This window comes from Rutilus rutilus (assembly GCF_951802725.1).
Source record: "Rutilus rutilus genome assembly, chromosome: 12".
In the NCBI taxonomy this organism is placed as follows: Eukaryota; Metazoa; Chordata; class Actinopteri; order Cypriniformes; family Leuciscidae; genus Rutilus; species Rutilus rutilus.
This window is the reverse complement of record NC_140217.1, coordinates 7,357,433-7,380,186: the sequence shown is the minus strand read 5'-3', so window position 1 is coordinate 7,380,186 and position 22,754 is coordinate 7,357,433. Positions and strand designations below refer to the sequence as shown.

General features: G+C 38.2%; 3 protein-coding genes across 6 annotated transcripts; 1 reads left to right on the top strand and 2 right to left on the bottom strand.

The window, feature by feature from the left end:
* Positions 1–1,369: 1,369 nt before the first annotated feature.
* klf1 (Kruppel like factor 1 (erythroid)) lies at positions 1,370–4,455 on the bottom strand. Of its 2 annotated transcripts, none has more exons than XM_084425302.1 (3): positions 4,143–4,455; positions 2,971–3,856; positions 1,370–2,363 (listed from the first exon to the last, which is right to left on the bottom strand). In XM_084425302.1, the coding sequence occupies exons 1-3, from the start codon at positions 4,206–4,208 to the stop codon at positions 2,188–2,190; spliced, it is 1,128 nt and encodes a 375-aa protein (XP_084281428.1). In that variant the 5' UTR covers positions 4,209–4,455; the 3' UTR covers positions 1,370–2,187. The 2 variants fall into 2 exon arrangements, with proteins under 2 accessions (XP_084281428.1, XP_084281429.1); XM_084425303.1 differs by having other exon boundaries at positions 2,971–3,847; positions 4,143–4,445.
* Positions 4,456–5,433: 978 nt separating this feature from the next.
* LOC311300770 (alpha-1B-glycoprotein) lies at positions 5,434–13,045 on the top strand. 2 transcript variants are annotated; one of them, XM_084425296.1, is made up of 10 exons: positions 5,434–6,981; positions 7,285–7,557; positions 8,254–8,586; positions 10,831–11,103; positions 11,185–11,214; positions 11,335–11,430; positions 11,614–11,644; positions 12,285–12,334; positions 12,489–12,523; positions 12,800–13,045. In XM_084425296.1, the coding sequence occupies exons 1-10, from the start codon at positions 6,924–6,926 to the stop codon at positions 12,890–12,892; spliced, it is 1,272 nt and encodes a 423-aa protein (XP_084281422.1). In that variant the 5' UTR covers positions 5,434–6,923; the 3' UTR covers positions 12,893–13,045. The 2 variants fall into 2 exon arrangements, with proteins under 2 accessions (XP_084281422.1, XP_084281423.1); XM_084425297.1 differs by having other exon boundaries at positions 6,741–6,981; positions 11,339–11,430.
* Positions 13,046–14,327: 1,282 nt separating this feature from the next.
* Positions 14,328–22,434, bottom strand: misp3 (MISP family member 3). Of its 2 annotated transcripts, none has more exons than XM_084425294.1 (4): positions 22,207–22,434; positions 18,345–20,763; positions 16,150–16,229; positions 14,328–14,966 (listed from the first exon to the last, which is right to left on the bottom strand). In XM_084425294.1, exons 2-4 carry the CDS (start codon positions 20,749–20,751, stop codon positions 14,877–14,879), a joined length of 2,577 nt encoding a protein of 858 aa, XP_084281420.1. In that variant the 5' UTR covers positions 20,752–20,763; positions 22,207–22,434; the 3' UTR covers positions 14,328–14,876. The 2 variants fall into 2 exon arrangements, with proteins under 2 accessions (XP_084281420.1, XP_084281421.1); XM_084425295.1 differs by having other exon boundaries at positions 22,300–22,400.
* Positions 22,435–22,754: the final 320 nt, after the last annotated feature.

Sequence of the window (22,754 nt, the reverse complement as noted above, 5' to 3'; positions counted from 1 at the left end):
TGTTTACTGGCGTGAGGGCGGGACAACCTGTCACTCACACAAGATCGACCAATAGCAAACCACAACGATCCAGTCAATTCCTGATGGACAAAATCAAGTCAAGTCACATTTATTTATATAGCGCTTTTTACAATACAGATCGTTTCAAAGCAGCTTTACAGAGATAACAGGAAAATATTGCAAAAAAGTTTGTTTCCAGAAGAAAATAGCGTCACAGTGCAGCTTAAGTAAGTTCAGTGATGTTTCATTTTTGTTTTTCAAAAAAAAGTTATTAATTTAATTTATATATATATATATAGCCGCTCTGGAGTAAACCGTGATGTCATCGTCCAGCTCAGTTCAGTTCTTGTATAATAGTGTCAATGCAGGCAGATCAATATTATTGTTGAATATTAAATTAAATGTTAAATTTAATGTCCCCAACTAAGCAAGCCAAGCCAATGGCAACAAAGGTGGAATAAGGCGACTGTGGCAAGGAACCAAAACTCCATCAGGTGGCAGAATGGAGAAAAAAACCTTGGGAGAACCCAGGCTCAGTCAGGGGCCAGTTCTCCTCTGGCCAATGAACGAACAGTGTATGATTATGAAAATCAAGTCCCGCTGAGTGGTGAGCTGTTGTTCTTTCAAAAGCTGTTGAGTGACCTTATACCTCCTCCCTCCCTTCTTCCTCCCTGTCTTTCACTATGGGTCGCTGATCCTTGTTTAACTACATAATGTTATTCACAATGATCTTATTAGGCACAGCAATGTGCCCCAGAGCTGAGGACAAGATGTTTTATTCTTTTTCTACTAAAGTGGTATCAGTGATTAACATACAACTCCACTGGAACAACATGAGAACATATACAGTAGACATATTTCTAATTGAGAATGTCCTGAGATTGTCCTTGTTGTATCAGATTCAGCTAACTTGAATGAATTTAAATTTGTCCTCAAAGTATGATTTATTAAAGACAAATTGTCATTGACAAACAAGCAGTGTTAAAAAAATCCCAACAATCGTTCATTACCCATGTATGTGTTTTAATTAGCTCTACTAAATTTAAATAATTGTTATTAACTCCCACAATGCATTGTGTCCTCAGATGCCCCCTCAGTGATCAAATCAGTGTGTCGTGTGTCTGACGCTCAAAACATAACCCAGGCTACTTATTCTCAGTTGCTTCCCCCTCAAACAGGTTTAACACCGTAAACCAACTATCAGATCTTGTAAATCTTGTTTACCTGTGTTTATGGTGTGCATGGTTTGTGGTTACTGTGGGTCTACTTATATATGTACCAGTATTTACTTTATGATTCACATTCATCCAGTGCACTGGAGCAGTTTCTGCCATGCCATCTGTTGGTTGGAAATGAGACTTACAGAAAGGACAGAATTGCTGTTGCTTTATTATTGAATACGATCACATAAATAGATCATTCAGTAAAACACTAAATGCTTCACAAAAACATTAACATTAATATAAAAAGCAAAATATATTTGATGGTGTTTTGTTATATAAATAGCGATATTACCATTACACATGAAGACTTTTATGACTTTTGGTAACATTTAAAATGCTACAGAACTTCCACACAATAATGACTATAGACAATAAATAGGAAACTAGATGTAAATACTAAATCAAAATTATAAAATGATACAATGCTCACAGCTGAACAGCAACATATATTTTTTATAATTTTCTGTAAAAATCACACTTTAAGCTACATACACTTCTGCTTATTTATGTACATGAACTAATTCCAATTAATTTTCTTCAGGAATTATGGAACATTACAGCAATGTCCTGCCAGTTAACTACTTTTTGTCCACTTTTCACAGTAATCCCTTTTTTGATAGGTGGATTTCAATTAATTATTTACCGTTTCCCAATTCATACAGTTTAGCTAAAGGGTCCAGATTGGAAATAAGTCTGATGTTTTTACTGTTTCTTATTAATCGGTGTGAAATCTGCTTATGATTACAAATTAATAATAATAACAAAATCACCAACTCATCTCCTTTTTCACATAATGTACAGTGTGTACATGTCAGTTATATGGTCATGTCATAGTGCTAATATACTTTCATGTATAAACAATCTTTAGCTGAACACAGGTCCTCTCAAAGCCTCTGAAATGCCCTCATGGACTAACCTCTGTGTGTATGCATGTGTGTATTCTCTGTTTTGTTTGTGTCTGCGCTCACACATGTCTCTTCATGTGTAATGCCAGGTGGTCGGACCGGCTGAAGGCTCTGTGACAGAGCATACACTCATATGGCTTCTGTCCCGTGTGTTTTCGAAAGTGTCTTGTCAGCTCGTCAGAACGGGCGAACTTCCACCCGCAACCATCCCATGAGCAGTGGTACGGTTTTTCACCTGAGGACATCAGAAACAGCAGAAGGTGAAGAAACGGTCTGCATTTCTAGTCTCTGCCTCTACATATTCTGTATATTTCGCTTTGTTTTGTTTGTCTGTGAAATTCTGATGACAATGTCTATACACATTTTTCACTTTTTTCAGTGTTTTATGTGCAATCCTTTGCAGAGACTACAGGGTCATTATTTCAATTTTTTTTTTTTTTCATAATGGTCTGTAGTGGTATAATCTATTTCAGAAAACTCAGCTGAAAGGCTGTAATTGGATGCTTTACAGCTCAGTCTTATGGTCTTTTTCTCTCTAAAGGCGCAGTCAAACGATAGGCTTTGAGCATATGAAATAAATTTGGACACCACACTGAATATCAGCAGCAGGATATGATGTTATGATGATATATATATATGATGATATATATATATGTATATATAATTAGCTGCATGTGAAACCGTAGTCAAAAGTCAGGAAATGCAAGGCTATTTTCTACTGAGATGAATTTACTGTAGGATTGCAGATATGTAGTTAAAAACATCCCACTCTATAATGTTAAGACCTTAAACATGGACATGATGCATGCGCTTTTGTCATTGACAGTGTATGTTCAGTTTACCTGTGTGTGTACGGAGGTGTGCTTTGAGATGGGAGCTCTTAGTGTAAGTCTTATGGCAGCCTGGGTATTCACAACTGTGCACCGTGGCTTTCCTCTTCACCACCCCTCTCCGAACGCGCTTCCCCTCCAGGCCTGCAGGGGGCACTGTGGAGTCTGGCACCATGGTCTGTGTGGACAGATAGTGGTTGGCTGGCTGCCTGTGGACGTAGTTCACTTGTTGCTGGTAGAGTCTGGGGTGCGAGTAGTTTTGGATGAAGTTATAGGGATGGTGTGGAGGAAAGACCAGTGCGTCCATGGCGATCCCAGACGCTTGGACAAATTTGGAGTCGGGGAAGGGTATCAGAGGTGCAGGCTGAGGGTAGTGTCCAAAATCCCACGACTTCATCTTCCCCATGCTGTTTCTCTCATTTTCTCTGTCCATGTCATTAGCAACAGGGAAAGTACTAAACTGATGGGGGGTTTCTGGCTGTGAGAATGGTTTCCCCGTTTGCGGCTGCTGTTCCAAATATCCTCCGTTAAATAGTTCAGGCAGTGAGGAACTTAAAGTCGCTTCATGAGGAAGCAGCTCAGCCAGTGAACTTGTGACAGACGCTTGGTGTCTATTTGATCTTGTCTGGTCCCTCTGTCCATTCAGCTCCTGGACCTGGTAAAGATCAGGACTGTGAACCTGGTCCTGTGGCGGTGGCCTTTGGGGAGTGTAGTTTTGAGAGTTGGACCGTTCAGGCGATGCATCGCCCCAGTCCGACAGCAGGAACTCCATATCCCAGCATCCCTCACCATCATCAGGGTCTTCGTCTGTCAGAAACTGTGAAGGTTTGAAGTTGCCGTTGCTTTGGTGTGGATCCTTGCAGTCCAGATCCAAACAGCCCTTTTCAAACTTCCAAGTCTTTAGAGTCATCAAATATTTTAAAATTGATATTTACATTTATTGATTAACCATTTTTGAATTGTGCAATCAAGTATGTAAAAAAAAATTTACAGTACAAAAATATCTCTTTAGGTGATGTATTGGAGATTTTAACTTGCATACTTTGTATTATACACTCATACTTAGTATAAAACTATTCATCTGTCATCATGGTAAGTGATCTCTGCATCAAAATGAACAATTACAGTTGTGATTACCTTAAAAAAAGCAGTATTTTATCCATAAATAACTGAAACAAACATACCTTCATGTTTTCCGAGGCGTTGCAGAAGTTTGAAAACGAGGGCAATACGGCTTGAGTCACAGCCATCCGTTTGGTGCCCTTTCAGCATTTATTAGATACAGAAATAATTTTCTAATGTCGCCAAAAGTGGCAAATATATACGTCGTCTTTTGTCCAAAAATACTTTGACATGTGCAATAGACAAAGGGCAGGAACCCAGAACTTAGTGTTAAAATCAAAAGATATTTACAAAAATAAAGTTCACAGTGGCATTAATGCTGGTGACGCTTTCCCCCTCTTTCTGTCCCCCTCTCTTTTTCTCTCTATCAGTGATAAACTTACGTTTAAGACCCCTGACAGTTGTGATTGTGGGTGGAGTTGAAATTTGAGCCTAGAATTTTGAAAGTGCATTGCAATTCGGTAAGTTAAACTCGGCCAAATTAACAGAATGAAGCAATGTGGCCGACAAACTAAACAACACATTATTCATCTTATCACCTGTTTAATTCTGCTAAATATCCCTGCTATGGCTTTCTCATGGCCTTTTAAGCTTAAATAAAATATGAATAATATATGCAGTTGAATACAGCAGTTTAATTGGCTAATAATTCTCAAAAATAATATTTAAAGTAAAATAAAAGGAATTAAATTATCTTGAAATTAAATAAAAATAAGAGTAGTTTATGTAGTAATAGTAATAGTAGTAATGATAATAAAAAAAATGATGTTATTATTAAAACATAATCAATGCTTAAAAGTAGTATAAGCTACTATATATGCTGACATCGCAAGCTAAGATGAGTGGAAGATTGTTTGCAGACAGTATCAAGGGAGCTTAAATGAAATATAAATTTACACTCAGAACTCTAATTTCATGTGCTTCATCTCTCCTGAAATTCATGGCACACATAAACTGAGTTCAGCGTCTGTGCGAGTGTGCGATTCTCAGAAGGCCGGTGTTCAGTAGGTGATTATGTTCTGGAGAGCAGTTATCAGTGTGCTTATGCTGATGAGAAGCCTCCTGTCCCGTGTCAGATAATAGAGCTCTGAGTCCCTCTGATGCCTCTTTCTCCACAGATAACAGCACATACACACATTTACAACGTCAAGCCTCGCTGCTGAGCTGCCTTTGTTTAAAAAACAGCATTGACTCATTTGAATGGAGCACATCATTTTTCTGCAGTTTTTGGGCTTGTGAGGACAAAATACACAATCGAGCAGGGTAAGGTCGCTCAAATGAGTGGCTACTAAACACAAGCAGATCAGTAATGTCAGTAAGGTCTTGAAATCCAACTCTTTGGTCTGATTATTCCTGATTATTCCTGCATTTTGAGTCTGCAAGGTAAACTAGAGCACAGCCTGTGTGAAAGAAGCGGACAGAATATAACAAAAATGTCCTTCAATGTCCTCAAATCTTAGTTGCAAGCTTGTGTTTAGCCTAATCCATTACTCCAAACAGACATCTTCACAGGTGGCATCTCATAAAGTTGGTTGAGAGAGTTCATAGAGTTTGCACAGCTGTGATATATGCAAGAGTGGCTACTTTGGAGAAGCTAAGAACATAAGAGAGTTTTGGTTTCATGAACATATTTTAATCACTACGAAAATGCCCATACTTCCATTTCTGTTATTTCGTGTGTTTTTCATGACTTTACTGTTATTCTAAAATGAGGAATACAAACGTAATAAAGAATGTGTACAAACCTTTCTCTGGAACTTTATGTCCAGATGGGTAATATTTTAGAAATTTTTCTAAAACATTGGGAAATTTCCCTAAAAGTAGTTTCATTATATTGCATAGAATATATTTTTTAGATTTAGTAGCTTCATGATCGCCACATCCACTGGTTTCTCCTTTTTTGTGCATTTAACCACGTGACTAAATGACAGATTATTACCTTATTATTCTGGCAAACAAATTTACATTTTAGAAGTAGCCTATAAATGTAATCTAGAGGGTTATTATGAAAGTTAAAACAAAAACTGAGGAGTGCTTGTTGTTTGTGAAAGCTTCATAATGAAATGCTAGATGTGACAAAAAATACATTATTTTAGGGTGGGTTACATAGGCTCAAATTACTTAGACTTGGGAGTCAAAGGTCATTTATGAGATGTTCAGGTGGGCTATCAATCCAATAATTTAAAAGTGCTCAATGATTAAGAATGACAAAGCAGGACAATACCCAAGATAAGACACATGGCAATAGCTGTTTTTCCTGTCCATGTGACACTGACAAAACAATCAAATGACCTCAGTTCCTCCCAGCTGCTGTAAACATGATGTTGGATTTAAAATACAGTTTCTGCATTTTCTATCCTAACCACATGTTCAGGGCTGGGAAGAACTAATTAAACCATATTGGTCGACTCAACTGGATATTGGGAACAATACGTCCTCCTCAATGTCTGTGGCTCACAGTCCTGCTTACTTCAGAGCTACACACTTTAATGGACACATTTAAGGTTGTTTAGAAGGAGAAGACACATATAGGTGAGACAATTTTGCACATGAATTTCCTGTCTTTGTCATATGAAGTATTAGCTCACTAGGGCCACTCATGGGAGTGTCTTTCTGCCTTTCTTCATTTTATGTGATGGAAGGAAGTGGTTTTCTTAAACATATGAAACATGTTCGTTGGTGTCTTTAGTGCGTGCTGAGGAAGTTTGTGCAAGTGAATGGGAAGGGAGGTTCAGCATCTGTCTTACCACTGAGTCATAAAGACAAATACACAGATCTCTAGAATTTTTGAAACTCTAATAGGTGTGAAGAACCTGGAATATTTGGAGTCCAGCACTTGAAGAATGTCATTTTGTGGGTATTTCCTCACAGCTTTGATCATCCTCAAGCAGCATTTTAGTGGTAAGTGTGTTCACATTTCATATTTATATTTCAATATAATCACTGTCATCTCAATCACATAGCAAGTCACAAAGTATAAAACACTTAGTTCGAACGTAATAACATAATTTCATTTCAATATTGAGTTGGCTTGTCATGTTTTACTGTTGTTATACTTAACTTGAAAAGATCCACTTTAGACCAGCACGAATTTCCATGCCGGCCCAGGTCTTCTAATCTAGTTGGTTCACTACTTGACCACACATGATATGAGTACTTGAATTGTAATGTAACTAATATATTGTCTTTCCTTGATCTTTTCAGCTGCTGAAATCTCTGTCCCACCGGCTCCTACCCTGATCCAGACAGCCGTCATAGGCTCTTCTGTGGAGTTGATTTGTCAGGCTCCGCTGGGTTATGGTGGACTTGAATTTAAACTTTTTAAAAATCGCACTCGGATACAAACCGTACAGCATTTAACCAAAGAACAAAGGGCTCGCTTTATGCTTGTGGGAAAAGATACAGAGAAAGAGAATCTGTATTGCTGTCAGTATGAAAACAGCATGATCAGTTTCTACATGCAGCCAAAGCCAAAAGGTGAGTATTCATATTATATTATATTATATTATATTATATTATATTATATTATATTATATTATATTATATTATATTATATTATATTATATTATATTATATTATATTATATGATTTGATATGATATGATTTGATATTATATTATATTATATTATATTATATTATATTATATTATATTATATTATATTATATTATATTATATTACACTTTATTTCGTATTTCGTATCACTTTATTTTATAAGTAACTTTGCAGCTACATGTCAACTAACTCAGAGTATTAGTAGGCTGTTAGGTTAGGGTTAAAATAAGTTGACATGTTGTTGCAAAGTTACTTGTAGTTAGTACTAGAATGTCTAAAGTAGACTATCGAAATAGTGTTACCTATTATATTAGATGTTTTTTGTGTGTGTGTTAATGATCCTGCATAAATCTCTGTTGTCACATCGGCTGAGGCACAGGATTAGTATTGGTAGTTCACTGCTGTGTTGCAGCGGAAAGATTTGAGGTCACAGAGGTGTGACGGTTAAAGAAACGGCTCTGTCTAGTTGAGTTGAAACCTTCTTTTGGTAACCACCAAACCAAGTTACTCCACCCAGCAGTGCTTTATATCTTTAGCGTTGTATTTCTGTCTCTTATCTTTAGTTTTGCACACATATATTCTAAAATGCTACGTGCTCTTAACTTTCTTTGTTCTTCTAGACTTCAGTCCCCCTCCATCCCCTCACTTGATGGTCGAGCCCTCTAGTGGGCATGTGAGGCCTGGTGAGACACTATCATTTCACTGTCAGGCTCCACCTGACCAGCAGAAACATCCCCCAGAGACTTTCCTCCTGCTCCAGAGAGCCAAAGGAACCCCTGGCTCCATGGTCGCCCCAGCCAAGCTGGTGTCTCAGTCCCAGGAAGCTCACTTCAGTGTGAAGACAATGGGATGGGAGGACAGTGGGGAGTACGTCTGCCTCTACCAACTCAAATTACCAAAGACGGGACAAGTGAACTCCACAGCCAGTCAGCCGGTACAGATTACTGTCATAGGTGAGGAGAAAACTGTCAGATTGGTGCTATATTCTGATTACATCTCATCCATATTGTCTTGTTTTTAAACATTTGATAGAACAACTAAGGCAAGTGTTAATATTGATCTATGTTTAGCATGAATATTGAGGCGGAATTTCAAGGCATTATAGGTATATAACTTAATTATATCCTTTAAGGCAGAAAGCTATCTCAAAATGCACTACAGCAGGCTCAGTCATGGCCAATTTCCCTACATCATGTTCGAACCATAGACACAGTGGCTGTTGACATTTTGTGCCGATGATATCATTTGGAGCCTGAGTCTGCAGAGTAGTGGTCGTGAAGCGGAGCCACAGTATCAAGGTCCTGCTCATACTCCCGCTCTCACAGACTCAATCGCAAAGCACAACTGTCAATCATGGCTTTACACCCCTTTTTATAGCATCAAATAATTAACTAAAACCAAACTTATTGTAAAAACAAACACTTAAACATATGTCAGCGTGATGAGAACTACCTAAAATGACAGGAAATTTGATTACTTAGATTCCATTCGATTACATGGAGAGGGCGGGGATTATGAACTACCAGGGGGTGATCGAAACATTTTTGGCTTCACTTTTCAGGATGTGTGCGACACACTTGGTTGGAATGCTTATAAAATAGTATTCATAAAACAGTATGTGTAAAATACCCAAATGATCTACTATCCTGCTAATATCGTAATATATCCGGTCATCATGACAATGACAACATGGCGTGCCGTGGACGTATCATGTCCGCATTGTATTCATGTTTTCACACATAAAACTTATAATGCAGTACATACTCTGACAGTTTGTGAATTCAGATGCAGCTAGGGAACAAATTCAAGATTTGCATTATAAATATACATATTTTATTCAACATTGAGAAGTATTGATCAAAATAGTTTTCAAGTTTAAGAAATGTGTTATTTTACCCAATACTCGCTATTGTGCCATTATCTTGGCAACATAATGATGTAACAGAGGCCAGCTAGGAGTAAACCTCACTCCCCTGATCTCAAGAGGCGGCCTAGCGACAGATGCTAGAAGCAGTGATCTTCAGCGTCCCTGTTACCATGCCTGCCTAATATGTTTGAATCCCGCTCTGAGCGGTGCGAGTACACCAGGACGCCGGAGGGGTTACACTAACAGCAGTTCCTGCCTATGTCTAGAGCTCCAAGATGGGCGGCTATATTAATCATTGGTCAGCGAATTTTCATGGGCGAAACAAGTCATAGTGGTGCAGGTATGACATCACTTTGTAGGCCAAAATGCAGAAACGAGTTAGCGTTTTAGCACTTTCGGTTCCATCGTCTCAAAGCCAATGGTTTTTTAAATGGGATTTTGGTTAAATGGCTGAAATAAGGTCCGTTGAGAACACAAGCTCAAGACATTTTCACGTTTTGTTCTACAACATAAAATACATCAGTATTACCCCACTCGTGATTTTTTTTGAAGCCATTGCGTGTCTTGAAAAAGGCGGTTGCTAACAAGTGGTTAAAAGGGACTACAGAGGCTGTCGAGGAGATTAAACGGCATCACGCCGAACTGGTAAACTTAATCTACTTTTACTGCCTCGTTATATTTATAATTGTGGTCTTATAAATCATTCTAACTCAAGGTACTCTTTAGGTAAAAACTGAAAGAGTCGGAAGCTTAGTGATGGTGACGTTGAAGTCGTGGGACCGTGGTGTAGTTCGTTTATAGACTACCTTTAGCTTTTTACTTCTGGCGACTGCACTTAGGCTTCAAAATTCATAAAAGATGTGTTCATCTGTGAAAATGATCTTGATGGACAAAATGTGAAAGTATCATAAACTTTTGTAAATCACAGAGCTTGTTTTTTTACGTTAATCTAAAAGCCGTTGTTTTTTTGTCGAGGGAACCAGTGTGATGCTAAATGCCGGTTGGCCTACAGTGATATCATACCTGTGCCACTGTAGCCCAACAGAAAGCTGTTTGGTTTGAAAGTGACTTCTATGTGAGCAGTGCTTCATAAATCACTACCCTTTTGACAATAGACAATGGGTTTTTTTGGCCAATGAAATTTATCTAATGATTCACGTTATGAAGTTCTATGATTGTTAAGACGCTGCCTAAGTAGGCATCTGCCTATGTAAGCAGTAAGCAGAAAGACATCTCACTAGTTTTTAAAACAGAGCTGACTAACTGTGTTGAACTTTGGCATGTAACTTGTTTTATACATCTGTGTCTGTGTGCGTGTTTCCTCTCACAGAGCTCCCTGTGCCCACTCTGTCTTTATCCCAACATGTTCTGGAGTGTGTGGGGTCACCGGCATATCTACAAGGCTTCTTCTCCTTATTTCGTGTGGGTGTCCTGTCACCTGAGGCGACCCATCAGGCTTCCCTGACCCAACACAGTGCTAGATTTCCCGTACCCACTCGTTATGAACATGGTGCTCAGTATCAGTGTCAGTACAGCGTGTCTCTGGGCAACTTCTGGGCGTACTCTAAGATGAGCCCTCCAGTACCTCTCCCATGCATTACAGGTGTGTACTACTGAATGTAATAAACCTCATAATGTCATATAAAAAAGACCCTAAAATCTGGTTTATTGCATCCTTTTTCAGGATATCACAAATGCACACAGGTCTCTACAGGTAAGATTTAAGTCTTACTGCGGATTTGTACGCCATCATAGTAATGCAGCAAATCTAATATGCCCAACTGGGTATCTCAAAACATCCTCTCCCTTTGTTTTCATACACGTCTATGGAAAGGCAGCACAGACCTGGCTGTTATTGTTGGCTCTGTGTCTGCGGGTGTCCTGTTCCTCATGGTGGTGTCACTTCTGGGCTTCGCCGTGCACAGACATAGTGAGTCTCATTTTAGTTGCTCATAAGTTTGCTTTGGTTAAGTCTGGTATCTCATGAACTAGAATATTCATACCGTTTAATTAAACACTGGAACAAAAAGTGAAAACACCTCTCGTTTTTCATTCATGCATGTAATCCTCATTAATATATATTGCATTGTAATCATTATCCATTTATTTGCAGTCAAAAACAAGTCAGAAGGAAGGAGACAAAGGTGAGACAATACTGAAGAGCGAAGCTGATATTTGATTAAAATTACATTTACATTTATTCATTTGGCAGGCATTTTTATCTTAAATTGATCAAAAGTGACAGTAAAAACATTTGTATGATGTTGCAGATTTCTATTTAAGATTTTTTTTAAGTTAAATGCCGTTCTTGACTTTAGAACTTTATATGCATCAAAGAATCGTGAAAAAATGGATCACGGTTTCCACAAAAATATTAAGAAGCACAACCGTTTTTTAACATTGATACAAAAAATTTCTTTAGCACCAGACTAGAGAGTATGATGCTAAAAATTGAGCCATTTTAAATTATATTAAGTTTAATTTTAAGTTAAATTTCAATAACAATTCACAATATTACGGTTTATTTTACTATCAAATAAATGCAACCTTGGTGAGCATAAGAGACTCATTTAAAAAAAAAACACACCCCAAACTTTTTAATAGTGTTTATTTCTATAATTATTTAAATAAATATTTATATAAATATTTAAAACACTTATGTAGGTAATTCTATTATTTATATATAATTATTTAAATTATTTCATTTATTCTGATAGTACACTTCTAATATGAGTAATATGAATGTTATAAAAACATTAACAAATAAAATAAAACTTTCCACAGAGAACAAGACAAATTCTGGAAACATGTTCACTCCAGAGATCATGTTGTTGGTAAGTCATCTCTTCAAAGCAAGTATCATCCATTCGCTTCTGCACATATAAATGTGCATATATCTCCCAGTATTACATCATAAGCACCTATCATATCTGAATTTGCCTTCAAGTTGTTTGATTTTCTCTCACCATGGACTTATTTTCTCATCAGACCTCACTCTGCAGCGTGTTGACATTGGATCTGAGGTAATGATGCACCATTTCAAAACCTTCTCTTGTGATTCGCTTTTCAAAAGGCCCACTACAGTAGTATCTCATATCTCGCTCCAGTACTAAGGTTACCAGTAAGCTGATTTGTTTAGACAGGAAGGAGAGAAAGAAGAATAAGATCACAGAATAAGATCTCTTTACATCACGCAGTGTTTGCCAACATCCTGTTGCATTAGGTCCGCTGTTAGAAACATTGACTTGTCACGTCTCTAACACGCATGTTTTTAATTTGCACACGTTTCTAAACTACAGGGCTTTGGAGGAATGCGAAGAGGAAGACCGGCAGATTCAGAGGCCATCTATGACTGTCCCATGACAACCTTTAAGAACGCTTCATTTTACTGACTATCAATCTATGTATATATCCATCTATCTATCTGTCTGTCTGTCTGATGCTACATTTTGTTTGACATATTCTGTATACTGTGATGTTTATTTAAAGCTGAAACATTTTGTGTTTTTTAAATAATGTATGAGTAAACAATTGTCTACTGTTCAGTGGTTTGTCATTTTTCACTGAGATTTATGAATTATTCTGTCAGCAGGGGGCTCTGAACATCCAGATATAATGTGAGATTGATGTTTCAGTGGAGCATTGTTAGTTTTTGAGCGTTGGTCAACAAATCTTTGGAAATCATTTTATAGATTTAATCACCCAAAGCTGAAAAGTGAAAGTTTCTTTTCACAGCAGATGCTTATTAAAAATCTATTACTAATGTTATGTAGGTCAAGTAGTGCTCAAGAGCTTTTCATTTCCTCTTTGCTTATCATGAAACCCGAAAAGGGAACCATTTATTTGACAGTCAATCCAGAACTACATTCCTGTAATGAAATTAAACACCTATTATATGATAGGAGTTTAAGACTCCCACGTATGTCTTCGCATAGTCTGTCCGTACCGAAACTCTTTTGATTATCAAACCATAAACAGCTTTTTTACAGTCAGAGCTGATCTAGCTGTCATATGGTCGACTGAAGTTTCTCTGCTTTGTTCTCACCTTAACCCTGTATTTATACAGAACCACTTAAGACCTGCTTGAGACTGTACAAAACAATGTCCGGTTACCAGACTACTATTAACAAAATGTAATACTGATTATATGTTTCGACAGAAACTAGCCTTACATAACTAATCATAGTTCTGTTTTCCTAAGAATACTTTGTCATAAATGATTGGTCTTAAAGGTCAGGCAACGGGCAGCTTTTCTCCAGTGGTAACGATAAGCTACTTCCATATTTGAAATGAACATTCCCATGCAGCCTTTGCTATTAATTGTGCTGAGAAAAAGTGAATCAATAATTCACAGGCAACTAGAGGGTCAGTAAAGCATGCTGTGTGTGTGTGTGTGTGTGTGTGTGTGTGGTGATCTCACTCATGACTAATCTCACTCGGAGGTTTTCTTTGTACCTTTCCTACAGTTCTATCATCACCATGGCGACGCATTTGAATGCCCACTGGCGTGTTGAGTCACGGCAGTCGTGTATTCATCCCTCACTGCGCGGGCTGAGGAGGTTAGAATGGACTGTGATGTCATTAAAGGGTTTTTGCATGGAAGCTGAATGGAATGCGAGAACGTCGCCCTCTTTAATTGTTATATTGGAAATCAAAGCCATAGCATAAAGCATTACATCCTGGTCATTGTGCCTATTGTGAAGTGATCTAGTTTCGGACTCCAAGAGCCAAACCCCCATATTAACGATGAGTCACATTCAGCAATTTGAGTTTCGGAAAATTATTCAACAACAACAAAAAAAAAAAAATCTGATCCACACTTTTTTTCTAAATTAATTTAGTTTTATTAATTTTTACATATGCATCAATAAAGCCATTTCCCAGTTAGTTTAATTTAACTTTTCTAATGAGTAATGAAATATCTATGCAATAATTTTATTAAAATATATATTTTTTATATAATCCAGTCTGTTTTGACTGTCTTGTTACTATGAGATGAACAGCTATGTTTATTGATTATAAATAACTGTAAAGCCGAGATTTACATCGAAAATGACAATTATTACACTGAAATCATTTGAGCTCTTGTGACACCAATCAACAATCATACCTAGTAACATTAACACCATCAGTTATTTACATGATGCGTTTTGTAGATTGTTATTTTTGGATATCCAACTCACAGTGTCTTTTTGAGGCAAGTGATTCTCTTCGTCCACCCATAATGGCACGTGGTACTGCTGTCCTTTAAACGGTCAGGGAATTTTATGGGGAAACTGATCATTTGTTCATATGCTTTATTTTTTATGCAGGCGCACTTGGTTGTCCGGGCTGTTCGTATTCTTTATGCCAGGATTCTGTAGTTGGCGTTCAGTCTCAGTTGTTGTCTTCCACATGGCCGTTCACCGTCCCTGACTCCCAGCGTTCAAGTAACGGGTTTCGCTGCCTTGGGATCTTTAGCGGTTTCTGTATTTATCAGAACATTAACAACAACATTAATGAGGGCATTTTAATTTGAACACCTCTAGTCTAGGCCACATGCAGAACCTGATCTCACCAAGTACAACATGTTCCTGGATTAACATCTTTGTTGGTCCTTGAACAACAAGATTTGAGGGACAAGTTTACAGTTTGTGTCAAGTTTAGGCTTACAACCTGTGGGTACATCAGTGTTATTCACTGTCATTTCCCTCTGATTTTAGGGATAACTTAGGACTAAATTTTAGGACAGGAAGGTTGTTCTAGGGGCAACAAAATATGTTGACCTAGGAACGCATCTAACTTGGCAAAATCAGGACGTGCAGCACGTATAGCATAAGAGGAATTTGGTCAAAAATGAACATTTTGTCATCATTGACCCTTGTGTTGTTTTAAACCCATCTTGACATTTTGCATATTCAAGTTTAAGAAATTAGATTTGAGAAGTGAATTTATTTCACTGAATAATCATTTTTTGAACACTGAACAACTTTGTTGTGCTTTAAAACTATTAAAAAATTAAACTATTAAAGCATTTCTGGAACTTGACCGCCCCCTGGTCAGCATTCATTGTTCTATTGAAGAGAGCTTCAGAATTTTTAGCTGTGGGTGAATTATTCTTTTTTAAATTGTTAAAAATAATAAACACAGGAGCAAATGAGAGCTGAGATGAGGTGAACTGATAAAAAAGCCTCTGTTTTCAATGTAAACTTGGCAGCACCAATCAGTTTTGATTGTGTTTCTGTTACATTATACTTTCCTGGCTGCGGAGAATGATTCAGTGACAATAATGACAGTCAAGATCTGATCTTGATCTTAAGAATTCAGCATGAACTCTGCTCTCGCTGGCATCATTATCTAAAGGGCGATAAGCCACTTGCTCATTAGCATCACATTTAGTGTCTGTGGTTGTGTTTGCACAGGGAGGGTTACTGAAACTTTGATACTCTCTGATTACCTGTTGAAAGGTTGAAGAGGTAGGTTGGTTGGTAGCCTGTTTATTGATCAAGCAACTCCCCAATTCATGGTCTGAACCTCAACTTTTGGGTTACCAGCCCAAATCTTTAGCCACAAAGTTACCAACACCAGTGATATACACATTTATTCCCGTAAAAGAGTGAAGAACACAAATGATGCCACTTTTAAAAGATTCAAAGAAAAAATCCTCTACCTCTGACACCTGTTGTCTTGGTTCTTCATCAGCTTGGGGTGGAGGCCATGTTAGGTCCAGTTTTCCGGTGGATTGTCGCTCTGAAAGCAGGAGACAAATATTTATTTCAGTGAATGTACAACAAGTCATTTCTGAACTGGATGTTCCTATCCACACACATGATCATTGGATGAGAAGACAATAAAGTAGCAGTGAAAAGTTTGGACACACCTACTCCTTAATTTGAACTATAATCCTGATTTAGAATATTAGTAACGAATTGAAGAATGGGAATTAGGCAGTGGCCAAACAATTTAAATGATAAACAAATCATCTTGCATTTAAGATTCCTTCACCCTCCACCAGGTGTATCAACCTGGAGTGCTTTTTAAAACGGTACTGAATGAGATCTAATAAGGAAATTCATGTGTAGGCACACATTTTTCCATTTTTTTCAATTAGCATATTATTTTATATTTCGCTACAAAACTTATTTCAAGCATTTAAATGTAAGCATTCAGATGAGAAACATGAATCGACTGTGTCCAAATGGAATATTTAAAAATGTCACACTATGAAGGGCAAAAGATTAAAAGATCTGTAGCAGCGGTAATGGAGGTTTACTTAACATATTACAATATATCCAATTGAGCAACAGTTCATACAAATTCTGTTGCATCACAATAAAAATGACATGCAGTACTTGGTTTTGCTTGTAAAAAGTTATGACATCGGCAATGTTGGTTTATAACTGTTAGCTGCTCATACACAAATACACCACACTTCCCACAGTTTCTGCAAAATTACCATATTTGCTTAAGTTTTTTATATTGCTGTAGAGCTGTGGTAAATTGATATTAGCCACCATCAGCAGAGAAAGAATATGAAATGACAGAAGGAGATTAGGTCCCACATTTATTATGTTGTAAATATTATGCTGTAGTTACAGTGGCATTTTGGCAGAAATCATGTTATCATGCAAAATAATTCTGAAGAAGAAAGCTTTTCTGAGTAAAAAGAAGTAGGGGAAACGATCTTTTTGTCCGTTTATTTTTATAAAAATAAGGCAGACACTAAAGAGAAAGTAGAGAAAGAGAAAATTTACTGGAAAAGAGATTTCACTTCCCCTTATTTTAGTACTAAATGTGTCATTAATTGTCAGCATAAATGTATGGATCATTTGCCTCATCTGCTAAGTCTAGCAGGCATTTCTGCAGACTTGTACAGTAGTAAACGATGAACTCAAGTCACAATCGTAGTTTATGTATTGGACATGCAAACCTCACCTCACCTACACCTCAGGTATCAGCTGTCCAGATACTCTTATCCATACTTTGTTCATTTCAGCACATTTGACTGACTCAGAAATTTAAATATCCGGCTTAAGTTAGTACTATTGACATAACCCTACATTAGCATTTTGGCTATTTGTTTGTTGGCTGCCATGGTGAGGCACAAACTATCCCAACCTCCAGTCAAATTATAAAATGTCTACGTAACTGAAGTTTCTACGCCTTCAGTCTTACTGTTAACTAATAGTTCACAAGTGTCGAGTTTTATTGGTTTTGCTGCTATTAAGATTGTCCAGTATAGCTCAAACAGTAGAACGTGGTGTTAGCAATGCCAAGGTCATAGGTTCATTTCCCAAGCAATGCACAAACTGATAAAATGGTCATCTTGAATGCAATGTAAATCGCTCTGAATAGAGTTGTCTGCCAAATGTATGGCCTGGCCTTCAAAAAGAATAGTTTTTTAAAGATTTATGTATATATATATACACACACTCTGCATATACATCCTCTCTATATCCTTTCCTGAGTGCATGTAGAGCATGGTGCTTTCAATGCAAAGATCAGGGGTTCAATTTACACCAAATTCATGAACTGATAAAATGTATATTTTCAATACATAATTAGCTATTTTGCTTTGATTTATAATGGCAAATGTGTAAATGTGAGTGTATGGCCTACAAATGAGTTTTATAGGATTTGTTCCATAGGTCATGCGCCCTCTTGTCCTTTATCATTATCTGCATGTGCTCCAGTAGCTCAAAGTAGTAGTAGTGTTAGCATTGCAGACTTCATTAATTCTCAGGAATGCATAAACTATTCATATTGTATGCTGAATGAATGCTACATAAGTTTCTTTTGAATGTTAAGTTTTGACTCCTTTCAACTGCTCTGTGAATTTTCACATGCTGCTTTACAATGACTCACCTGATGTAGTGGCGGTGGATATCTCTGATTGGCGGCCTGTTGGAGTCAAATTTGTCTGTGGAGGTGGGGAACTAAGAATCATTTTGTTAGAGGATCCCGTTCCATCTTTCACTCCACTTTCTGTCCTCAAATCAATTCTTGTTCCCCTTCCTTCTTCCAGATCCATGGCTGCTCCTCCATAAAGACTGTTTCTCTGTCTCTGTAGTTCTCTTTCCCTTTCTTTAGCCTCCTTAATGTCCAGCTCCACCTGAGGCTGCAGAGTCATAGAGGAGCGGAGCTTGAAGAACGGGTTCTCCTTTACTGTACTTGAGTCTTCAGCCACTTCAAAATTTGGTCTTTGTCTTGCATTAACAGGCTCTGCAGAAGAAGCCCTCACACCCACTGGATTCATCACTTTTACAGATCCTCCATCTGTCCATGAGGCTGTCTTATAACCCCCGTTTGGTCCTCCCACAGTTGTAGGAATAGGGTTGGCCTCTATTATTATTATCTGGCCCGTGAATCCCTCAGCTAGACCAGGTCCTCGAGCCGCAGGCGGGTTGCCGTTGGTGCCTCCGTACTTGGCCATGGCTGGTGGGGTGGGAGAATTTTGAGAGAATTGCATTAGGCGTTGTCTAACAGCAGAATCAACTTCCACTATTCCAGAAGCAGACTCTACGTAAGAGGAGTTTGAGGGAGATCTTCTGCTTAAGTCTGCCACTGATTCCTTCTGCTCTTGGAATGACTCAAAGAGCATCTTTTTTTCTTGAAGCTGTACCTCTGTTCCCTTGTCATAGAAGCCAGGTAGTCTGCCCAGTTCAACCAGAACCTTCTCCCTCTCCGCCTCTGCGCTGATTTCCTTCTGCATCTTCTTTCCAGCAAACTGCCGGTCCTTGTCAAGGCTTGGGTTGGATCTTATCTGGAGGTCCTGAGATAGAATAGGTCTCCTCAATGGAATTTCCACAAACTCATTATTCCTGTTGGTTGTGTCGCACAGTCCTCGAGAACGCCGTAGACTCTGCTCTCTCTTCATAGTCAAACGGATCTCCCTCTCAATGGGAGTTTCGTTAGGTGGAGATTCAAAGGGCTGTGGAGCCTCGGTGTTAACAAGGCCCTCCGAGACATCTGTTGTGCTGTTGGGGGAGAAATCTGCTGATACACCGCTATCGCTCTGGCTGTCGTCAAAATGATCCACCTGCATTCTGTTGACTTTCCCGTCTCCCAGATGAGGCTTTGCGTTTGACCGGGACTCCGCTCTCTGTCCTTTGTTTTCCCGTTCTTGTCTTTGATCTTTAACCTCCCCAAGCTGCTTTCCTCCGGTCCCACCTGTTTCTGTGAAGCGTACTGTTTGCTTTCGCTCTTCACCTGTTTCTCTACCCTCTCTCTCCTCCCTTTGACTGTCCCTTCTCCCGTGTGTCATTATCAATGGCTCTTTTACTTCCGTAGAGATAGAGGCAGAGTTACCTTGCTCTGGATTGGCTGGCTCGCCTGCAACTGCTTCTAGGGGCGGAGCAGCACCACACACCTGTTGTAACTCATTCTCATTTATATCACTTAGTTTGTTTACCTCAAGCTCCCCCTGCTGGACATTCTCTGCATTAACCCCAGATTCAGTTATGGATACACTTTGGATGCTCGATGAAGGTTCGGTTTCTGTGAGATTACTTTTTGACGATCTTTTGGAATACGTCAGGTTTGGTGGTTCATCGCAACGACTGTCCCGTCTCACCCACTGCTCTCTGGTGCTCGGGAAGTCCAAAGGTTTACAGTCTATATTTAGCTCTTCACTGTTTTCTGATAGGAACACGATTGAGTCGGAGTCACCATGTGACTCAAGCTCATGTCCCTCTTCTTCTTTGGTCACCTTTGGCATTTGTGGTGAGTCAGTGCTTTTGTCTGCCTGTGTCATGCTAACAGGTTCTTCACCCTCAGTGTCTTGCACAGATGTCTGAACATCTTCACTGGTTTCAGGGTTTTCCTTCACTTCATCCTGAATCTCTGTGGCTTGACACTCATTTCTCTCTGGTTGGATATCTTCTTCCAGTCCTGGCACTGGTGGACACTGGTCATCATCAGAGTCATTTTCAACTGTACTGCACAAGTCTTCCCTTGTTGGCTCAATGGCTCCATCAGCTGGTGAGGAGGTGGGATGATCGAGAGGTTGAGGCTGGAAACTGCTGTCAGGTGTTTCTGTTCTTTCTAACTCACTTATAGCTTCTGCGTCCTTGTTCATCTCTTGCAGGTCTGTGGCTGTGTCTTTCTTTTTCGTCGTATGATCTTCTGTTATTGCTGTTTCCGTGTCTTGAGTTAAGTGGGCCGTTTCTGCTGTTTCTGCTATTTCTGCTATCTCTGCTATTTCTATTTCTTCACTACTGCATTCATCCAGGGATTCAGATTTCTGAGTGCAAGTCACAGAGTCTGTTTCCATTTTGCTCTAGATCTGTATGAAATAAATGGCAAAATGTGTTTATTCAATCACAGAATGACAAGCCAGAGACGGGGTTCCTTAATTTGATTGTGTTGGTAATCAACAAAGTTTGTCTCTTTCTTCCCAGGCTTCCCTTACTGCTTTTCTCACCTTGTTTTTTATTGCATAAAGGTGAGACCCCTGAAGTCCTTTCCTTTATACGGGTAACACTTTTTTGTTGCTGATTTAGGAAACAATAATCAGCTTATGTTTCAATCCCAGTAACTCAGGTGAGCTCATAATAAATAGAGTTATAGTGCGACTGCATTACCTTTTTCACTTGCTTTTGTGTTCTTGCTTCACAAATCTTTGACCTCTGTCAGTCTTAAATAAAATTCATTAGGTCATTTATTCTTTAACGGCCATGCCTCAGAGTCAGATTAGTGTCCTTCCCTATTAAGTTCACCTTGATATAGGTAATCTGAAAAAATTACTTGCAATATTTATTTTAAGTTTTCAAGGTTTTTTTGGGGGGGGGGGGGGGGGGGGGGGGGGGGGGGTTGTACTAGTCTGTACACTAAGCATTTATTTTTGTAACCATTGTCTTATTTTGCTATAGTGTTATTGTCCTGCATATTGATCCATACAGATATTTCCATATTAGCACATGCGATTGAAAATGATTAACAAAATTATTCAAATTGGAAGAACATTAAACAGCGTGCAAGGTCGAGGGTGGACATTTTCCACCTTCACAGTCAATGAAATTTCTCTCTATTCTTTAGAAAGTCAAAATTTAACCAGGTCTTCTGAGAATCATATTTACTTAAATGCAAAATCCGATCTCCATGCAAGTCAGGTAATCATTTTTTGTTGACAACAAGTGATTCATTCACAATATAATATTTGGACTCTGTATTGCATTGTCTCCTGGAAACAAACACAAGGATTTAAAGGTGTGTCATAGCATAATGCTAATTACATAAGGAGCAGATTAATACCATTTAATCAGATTATACTGTGGACACGAGTAACAAAACAACATGGAAATTCTGATTCAGGAATAATACAATAATGGTGAGGTGTTCTTAGTGTCCTTATGAATTAAAACACACATAATACTTAATAAAGGTCATGATTGAATTTCAATCTAGCGAAAATATAAATATTATATATATATATAAACAAAACCTGGTAGCACACATCTATTTTTAGCTATACTGAAAACTACTGTTAACATCCACAAATCTCAAGAAACTATAGTATGAATCGCTGTCATTAAACGTGGATAAGTCTGCTTCAGTAATTCTAGGTAAAACAAGTGATGTGGATATTAAATTAATTAATCCCAAATTGAAATTCCTGACATTGTCATGCAACACACATAAAGTATCCAAATCAGTTAAAGGGCTATTTGGATTACACAACCCATTCTTACACATAAAAACATAAGATGAAAAAGGAAAACAGGCCTACCAGCTGATGAGATGAAATAAAAGATGAAAGAAGACAAAGGTCAGCTGAAAGACAAAAAACTGAAGTGAGCTTTGTGAAATCTGCCCCTCTCACCTTCTTACTTCTTCCCTGGTTTCCTTCTCTCTTTTACTCTCTCTCTCTCTCTCTCTCTCTCTACCTCCACCCCCTGCTTAGTAATCAAGGTTAAAATCTGTGCAGTTCTTTTCTCTCCTACTTCCACAGTACACTAAAGCTGCTGAGTAAACCGCAGGCCTTGCATCACTAATCCAAACAGCTCTCAAAGCTCTCACGAGTTTGAACAGTGAAAGCATGGGATCTCTTTCTATTCTCTTTCTAACTTTTAGGTTCACCCACAATACTGCAAGATCTAAATGTAGCTGTAATATTTTACAATAAGGTTCAATTTGTTAGCATTAGGTATCATGAAGTAACAATTATAACAATAATTTATTAATAATTTTTTTTACATATACAAATACATTTTTAATACATTTTAATTTGCATAAATTAACATTAGTTAATGTATTATGCAAGGACATTGATTAAAA